The 8325-nt window shown below is 39.1% G+C and overlaps 1 protein-coding gene across 3 annotated transcripts in view; it reads left to right on the forward strand.

The window, feature by feature from the left end:
- The window catches only part of MICU3 (mitochondrial calcium uptake family member 3), a 90836-nt gene that overhangs the window by 20758 nt on the left and 61753 nt on the right, over positions 1-8325 (forward strand). For all 3 annotated transcript variants that reach the window (XM_019553134.1, XM_019553131.1, XM_019553132.1), the window contains exons 3-4: positions 2672-2703; positions 4577-4655. In XM_019553134.1, the coding sequence (XP_019408679.1) occupies positions 2672-2703; positions 4577-4655 (111 nt within the window). The remainder of the gene's footprint in view (positions 1-2671; positions 2704-4576; positions 4656-8325) is intronic.

Below are 8325 nucleotides of genomic sequence, written 5' to 3' on the forward strand. Positions count from 1 at the left end.
CACTGGCCTGTCCAAGCCATGTGCCAGAGATTTGGGGTGGGGAAGGGGGTACAAGGAGAAAGGGTGAGCAAACGTTCGGTTCCTCTAAATCAGGGATGGGCAATAATTTGACCTGAAGAGCCACTTATGGAGTTTTGGTGACCTGTTACAGGGTGGGGGAGAGGGGCGTTGCTGACCTGGCCCACAATAGCTCACTAGAACTTCCTAAGTGGCCCTCCAGGCCAAATAATTGCCAAATCCATAGGCCTCTAACCTGTAATTTATGTGTTTTAATTGCTGTAAACTGAAATATAAAGGTGCCTATACACAAGCAAAGAAGCTGCTCCAATGCATTGGAATTACAGCGCTTCAGAGCGGACTCGATTGATGGTATCCCATGTCTTATGTATTAGTATCTCTGCACTTGCGCTTTTATCTAAAACTCCTTGAGCGAGCTTTGAATAAGTGCCCCTTGGCCATTTTGAAGCATGGGGATGCTGATACAGGAGATGCTCAAGCTGCTTTAATTAGAATAGCTCTCAGAGCCACTTTAATTAAAGTGCTACTCTTCCATCCCTCCCAGAGCATGTGTATAAACACCCAAGGTTTGAGTAACTTGGCAAGCTTTCTAAATTCTAAATAGAAAAAGTCTACCCTGGGGTGCATAGTACAGAGTACCTCTGTTTTCTGTTGTCTCACAGGTCGCAGAGTTTGGCAGTACCAACCAAAATGTTTAGTAAGACCACATGCTGTGCAGTTGTTTCTATGAATTGTAATACTACTACTGGAATTTAGTTTCACAAAGCATTGTTATCTCAGTGAAGAGCTCCTTCAAAAAGCCTGTTTTGGGAGGCATTGCTCCAAGTTTTATAAATCAGTACTACTCCTTGTAATCCTCCCCTTGAAGAGTATTGTTGTTTGCTAGTTGCATACTTTGGGGACGTGCAGGAAAACAAATCTTCAGAGAGAAAGGGAAAGTTACCAATAACTCTCCCGAGAGAGGCAGTGCAATCCAGGGAACACTGGACTGAGAACCAGGAGATGTGGCTTCAATTCCTGGCTCTGTCACTGTCCTATTGTATGACTTTAGGTGAATCATTTTATCTTCTGGGCCTGTTTCTGCCTTCTACCATTAGTGTGCTCATTTAAATTACAAGGCCAAGATCAGTAAACAGACCTAGGCTTCTGTAGCAGGAATTATGTTGAATGCAAGCACTACATCCTAGAGTGTGATTTTTAAAACCTGTGCCTTACCTCATAATTATGAAGGGACTGGGACATGGACAGTTAGGCTTCCTTGTCAGAGCTGAGATCTTAGTCCAAGAGGCAAGGCAAAGGCCAGGACCAGAACATTAGTGGTCAAAAGCCAGGGGCAGGAAGCAAGTGGAGGGCTGGAACCATCTTTGGAGACTGGGATCTTGTTTATCTAAAGACTAGAGCCTGGAGGTAACTCAGAGGCTGAAGACAGAGCCAGAGCAACTGGCAAGCATCAGGAACAATAGTAATACAGAGACCAGCAGAGCACCCAGAGGAAGGATGAATATATATTGACCAGTCTCAGTCTCTTTGCTAAGCGCTGCCCTTGATCTCTGGAAGCAGTTCTCAGCAGCCAGTCACCCAAGGCAACCAATCCAGTCACAACTACAGAGGCCAGCCAGTCCAAAGATTGCAGAGTCCAGCCCACGTGAGGAAGACTCTAACCCAATTTAGGTGTAAGTGAGCACAAAGTTCCTTATAGTAAGTGTCTGAAATCCTGAAGGGCTTCATACTTGCATGTCACCTTCCACAAGGGTGCCAGGCACATTGGCTGGCTATTCTGGGATTGGAACATTCTCCAGTGTCCTGCTGAAGTTGAGCTATTGACAAAAAAAGAAAAAAATCAGGAGTTTTGGTCCTGGCAGGTAGTACAAAAAGGAACATGATTCTCTAGTCCAGTGGTTATGCCATTCACCTTGGAGAGGGGAGTCCTGGTTTCTGGTCCCTGCTTCACTGGAAAGTTGAAATGGTCCTTGGAGCAAGAACTGAAACTCACATCTCCCTTCTAGCCATGAATCTAGTACTGCTCCTATAAATAATAATCTAAATGTTCTGACACTAAAATCCAAATTCAGTGTTCCTATTTAGTATTTTATTAGAATATTTGTAGAGCAGGGATTGCTAACACACAGCCCTCAGAGCCATTGGATCCAGCCCGTGGAGATGGGGCTCTGGTGGTAGTCACTCTCCCTGCACTGCCATGGCAAGAAGCAGCAACTAAGGGAGCTCTCCTCAGGCCATTGTGGAGAGATGTGTCAGTTGGGTCCTAGCATCTGCCTGCCCACCTACCTCTGACCTGAGATGAGTCCTTGTGACTGGCAGCATGAAAAGGCTGTTGACCCCTGTTGTAGAATTTATTGTGTATAAATATCATCTTTCAAGGATGTGAAATTTAGTAAGGAAAAATCTTTACATAGCTTTTCTGAAGTTTCTGAATATATTAATGCAAATATTTTTGAAAAATGTAACAAATTGCAAAATTAAATACTTCTGGATCGGAAAGAGTCAATCAAAAATAAAAATCTGTCTCCCAAGTTAACTACAATTCTTTGATTGCAAAACATAATAAATCCTGGACTCAGTCTGTGACACTACCCTATAGAAAGATATGTCATTAAATGCTATATATTAATAATATTCTCCTCTCTCATTTCAGGCGGTAAAAAATGGAGGTCCCTTTCAAAACAGGTAACTAAAAAGGCCTGCTGAATCTTGCAGCCTTAGATTTCTCTGTAATTTATTGGAATCCTGTTCTTTATTCTGATAAAATTTTAATATTAAGGAGGAAAGATTAGATCCTTTTTATTTCCTTTTTTAAAAGAACTATGTAAGTCCCATTTTTTCCAAAAAGCTGGTACTTTTAATTCTTGGAATATCATAATTGATTGGGCCGAGAACCTCAAAGATACTTAGGTGCCTATCTGTCTCTTCAACCACCTTTACCATATTTTAGGAACCACTGATGTCCTTAAAATGGTGTTAAGCTTCTGCCTGACCCATAAACATCCACTTTTCTGACCATAATCTTGCAAAACTCTCCGTAACTACTGGTGCTGCCCCACATCCACTGAGTTGGTGAGAGCCTTATGTCAGCTTGCAGCACTAGAGGCCCTGAATTGTTCTTATTTAGGTATTCCCCAACTTGTCTCACTAGTATGAGTCCAGAGCTTTAGGTATGAGAAGAATAAACCTAAGACAAAAATTGCAAACCACACAGATGTGTGTACTTGTGTGTGTCCCAGTGATTTGGGCACTTGCCTGAGATATGGCAGACCTGAGCTTTCATGTCCTTTATCCCAGAGGACTGGCTGTTGGGTGTTGTGTGGTGTGTCCTTCTCTCTCTCGTTGGACTTGTTCTGCTTTTCATAAATCTATTTGAATTGGAGCTGGTCCTCAAACCTATATTTCTCTTGAGTGCTTTAACCAGAAGACTGTAGAATCAGTTGGCATCTGTCACTGATCTACAGCATATCAAAATATTTATACAATGTGTGATAGCTTTGGTAGGAGGGACTGAGAGAGATTATTCAAGAATAACCAATAGGCTTTTTTTTTTTATTCAGACAGTCCCCTAGAATGTAGAATTGGGGATTTACAACTGTGCCCCAGATCAGACACCATAAGAATTTGAACTTAGGCCTTTCACGTCTAAAAAGGTAGCTCTGACCACTCTGGGGTGAGAGTTTTCTATCCTTCATTTTTACAGGTATGGGGATAAACTGGGTTTATGCTTAATTGCAAGAGGGGGTTCCCAGCTCAGGATTATGAGTGGGAGGAGGAGTCTTTCTTATAGGTCTCAACTTTGTCCACATGTGTCAGGTTAGGTCCCCAAGCTGGCAGCCTTCCTTCCACATTTCACTCCTGGCAAGCTTATGTTCATCAGGTTTCTGTGGATTCATTCCTTGAGTAACTAGGTCTTTCTGTGCATGATAGGGAGAGCTTGGGTGCCCATCAGAGCTGAAGGTTCCATTAGATATCAAGGCATCTACGAATTAGGTGTTGCAGTGCTTAAGTACTTTGAAGGTTCACATAAGCCATATCCATATTCCTGTGTATGCATCTGGCCAAACATAGGTCTAGCAGAAATATTGCTTCTTCCAGTACTTAGTTGTAGAAATTCTTCTTTCAGAGTTGACATGATTTGGTTTTTCTTTTGACAAAGTTGAATGTGTAAAAATAGTACAGATCATAGTGTGAGCCGATTGAGTAAATTGTGGTCTTTTCTTTTGTTTCACTAGGCTATGGGCTTTGGTAAATGAATTCTGTAACAAACTGAAAAGTTCAGCTATTTCTAGGGTAATGCCCCAAAGTCTTATTGACACTTAATTGCATAGGCAGATTTGTTCATGTGGGAATTCCAAGACTACTTGTGTGCAAGTTTGTAAGTGTTCTTAAGTATTTGCAGGATTTGCTTATCCAAATTTTCCGTTTACAACTACTGCTTATTTGAGTTACATTGACTAGGTTGTTTGTGTCTGATTATTTGATTTCTTAGTTTTCCTATTAATCTGATAATGACTTCACCAACTACATATATATTTTTAAAAAATTTATTTTACAGGAATTGAATCAGATACTTATGGAGACACCACCAGTTTGGAAAGGATCATCAAAACTTTTCCGTAATCTCAGGGACAAAGGTGAGGATGAGGATTTACCTGCATATTGGGTCCTGATTTAATAACAGTTTCACTAAAATACACCTTGTTACTTTTAGACTGAAGCATTATTTGATCCAAAAAATAGGGAAGGGGTGGACATGGTTGTTTCTGTATTTTACAGAATAAAATAATTTCCTTCACTCTTAGCAATGTTTGATCACGATTACAGATGCTATAGTATAGCAATATACAATAAGATCTTAAAAAGCAGCATTTTTGAAGTGCATTGTATTAGTGTTTCATGTTTAATTTGGTCCGTTTAACAGAAAATGGTCAACAGAAAACAAATATAGATTTGAATACCTTTAATTAAAAGAGAATAAGCATCATTTTTACAGCTTTAACGACATTAATTTCTTTATGATGGCAGTTTACTTCTGATGGAGTCATTGATATCTTTGAAGAAATGTTGCTGTTTTTCATGTTACTTACAATACTAAGTATGAGGTCTTATCACAGTGCCGACTGTGACACTGATCATGCCTTAGTCTACTCCATACAGAATCAATGTCAGAAAGCCCCACTATAGCAAAACTACCAGTCATCCTGGGAAAGCTTAAAAACAAACATGTACAATGCTGCTATAACAGTGTTTGGCAAAAAAAATGCAAGAAAAATGAAAACTGGATTGAAAAGCACACTTACACCCTTCTACCACTGGTTGAGAACAAAACAACAGAGCTAAAACTGTAAGAAATTTCCCAACACGATTGCCCTGGAAAATCTGAGAAAGGCTCAAAGAGAAATGCAAAAGCAGGCTAAGAGGTGTGCCTAAGACTTTTGGCTGAAAATCTATGATGATATGCAGAAAGTGGCTGATGCAGGTGATAGCTGTGGAATGTACGAAGGCATCAGATGAGCTGTTGGTCCAATCAAAAACCCCCCCCAGCTCTGTTGAAAGACTTAAGTAAAAGTGTCATTACTGATCAACAAAAACAACTTGAGCATCAGATTGGCTACTGTGGAATTCTATACTTCAGTAAGACTGAAGTCAAACACAATGAACTCGAAGGATTATGACAGTTCAAAGTTATGATGAATTTGGATAACAAGCTTACATAAGATGTGCAGAAAGCTATTACATCGATTCCTGGGACCAAGGCATCCAGCAACAGCTGCATGCCTGCTAAAATCTATAAAAGTGCCAACAACAATAAATTACTTTGGAATCTGTATGAAGTTATACTACACTGTTGAAAAGAGAAAGAAGTACTGCAAGATGTGAAAGATGCTCAGTTTATACAATTATACAAAAACAAAGGGGATAAAGCAACTGCGACAACTAGAGGCGTTTCCCTGTTGAACATCGCTGGAAAAATTGTCACTTGGTATCATGCTCCCTAAGCTGCAGTCTGTAGGTGAAAGAATCTATACTAAGGTCAATGCAGTGTTTTGCTCAGGACACCAAGCATTGATATGACATTTTCAGTCAAGCAACTGCAAAAGTGTAAAGAAAAATAAATACCACCATACACAGCTTTCATCAATTTGACAAAGGCCTTTGATACAGTCAACAGGCAAGACCTTTTTACTGTTCTGAAGAAACTGGGTTGTGCCCCCAAACTGTTGAGCATCATTCACTCTTTACAGCATGGCGACTGTAGTGTATGGAAACACAGAATGAAATATATTTGACATCAACAGTGAGGTAAAATGGGTGTGTTTTAGCCCACATGCTTTTTAACGTCTTAACATTCTTCATGTATTCAAGGACAGGAATGATGGCATTTATATTAAAACTAGACTAGGTGGAGGCTTGTTCAGCAATGCAAGGTTTAGAGAGAAAAGCAAGATGAAAGAACTGTTTCTGAGAGATTTCCTGTTTGCAAATGATGTGGCCTTGGTTGCCCACAGTGAATCTTCCCTGTAAAAATCTCTTGGGCAAAGTTTCTGAGTCATTGGGATGGTAATTAGTCTCAAAAAGACTGTGATCATGTACCAAGGGGTGAAAGAACCAATACCTCACATCACTCTGGAAGATTAATCTCTTGGTGTTGTTGACAGTTTTTGCTGCTTAGGTTCTGTGATCAGCAGGAATCTTGACCTTCAGACTGAACTGACTAACAGAATTGGAAAAGTAGCTAAGAATTTCAAGCTATTACAGAGACGTGCATAGAATAATAGTAAACTGTCAAGTCACGTGAAGATGGAAATCTACAATCTACTTGTGTACTGTTTCTTGCAACTAATTGAATCCTAAATTCTACCCAGATAAAACATCTTTCTCAACATATTTAAATTCTTTATGTAATTATTTCAAAATCTGTTTTATTCTTTGAATAGAAGATGTCCTTGATTTAAAATGTAACCAAATTTGTAACACTTGTATTTAAGAACAGAATAAGACATCAACTAAAGACACTTCTGTAGTGCATCTAAAATCTTACTTTCCTTTTTTTTCTAAGTGAAGTTTAAGATGCAAGCAATTTTTAGAATTTTATTTTTAAATGTGTATTTGAAGAAATATGGTGCCCAAAAAGGTAAATCCAATAGTTACATTTGTGACTTGTGAGAATTATGTAGTCAAATTCATCTAAAATTAGTGGACATTAGCTGTCATCTAAATCTCGTTTTCTGCCAGTAATAGTCAACTAAAGTTAATGGAACTAGGATGATAGAAAATCAGAGCAACATGTTGGCAAATTAATATATCTTAAAATATTTTAAAAGAGAAGGTAAGTTTCATTATTCGTATTTTACAGGTGAGTAAGCTATAGGCCAGTGGCAAAGTTGGGAGTAAAATACAGGGCTCCTGAGTCCCAGTGCAGTATTTTATCTCACATAACTGCATTATTTACGTCATAATGGTTTTTGTCACTCCAGCATAAGTATTTTGATATGAAATATGTAGCTGGACAGAGTCTCAGCTGGTTTAATTTGTTATGTCATCATCAAAATCAGTTAAACCATGTAAACCTACACCAGCTGAGGATCTGGCCCCCAGGTCTCTTTTTTTCTTTTTGAACTCTTTTACCCTCAAATGACCTCTGTAACTTCTATATCATTTTAGTGTTAGCCCTTCTTTCTGTCCAATTACCATTTAAGACTCTTTCTCCCATAACACTCAGGGCAGTCAACCAGAACTATCTGTGCATGGGTTACAGTATGCAAGTATAAACAAAAGGAGGGAATGCTTTCAAGGCCTCCGAGATAGCTCTTTTCATTTCTCCAGACGTACTACTTGACAGTTATTCTTCCTTCCTTAATTTTATAATAAAGGTGGTGGTATCAGACAAACTTAAAATATTTTTTTTACATTTATTGACTCATCACTCAAGGTTATATCTCTTCAGCAACACTCCAGCCATAGCTGATCTTCCAAGTAGACACAAACCAGATTAATAATTGGAATATTTAGACTCCTTTGGCACATATTTCAGTGAATTTGATATTTGAAATAGAAATGGCATAAGGCAAGAGGCATGATTGTAATAACAACTAAATTGGGGCAGGACCAGATGATCTGTAAGGTCCCTTTCAGCCCCTAACATCTATGAAACTATAAACTAGCTGCAAGTTAAATTGCAAGTACTAGGAAAATAATTAAATTTTGTTTGCAGAAAGAGAATTTTTCACATTTTACCCCAAAGTGGCACTGTCAATGACAGTGGAGGGTTAGGCCCAAAGTCTTACACCTGGTCTGGAGGAC

This window comes from Crocodylus porosus, unplaced genomic scaffold (assembly GCF_001723895.1).
Source record: "Crocodylus porosus isolate Cpor-Errol unplaced genomic scaffold, CroPor_comp1, whole genome shotgun sequence".
In the NCBI taxonomy this organism is placed as follows: domain Eukaryota; kingdom Metazoa; phylum Chordata; order Crocodylia; family Crocodylidae; genus Crocodylus; species Crocodylus porosus.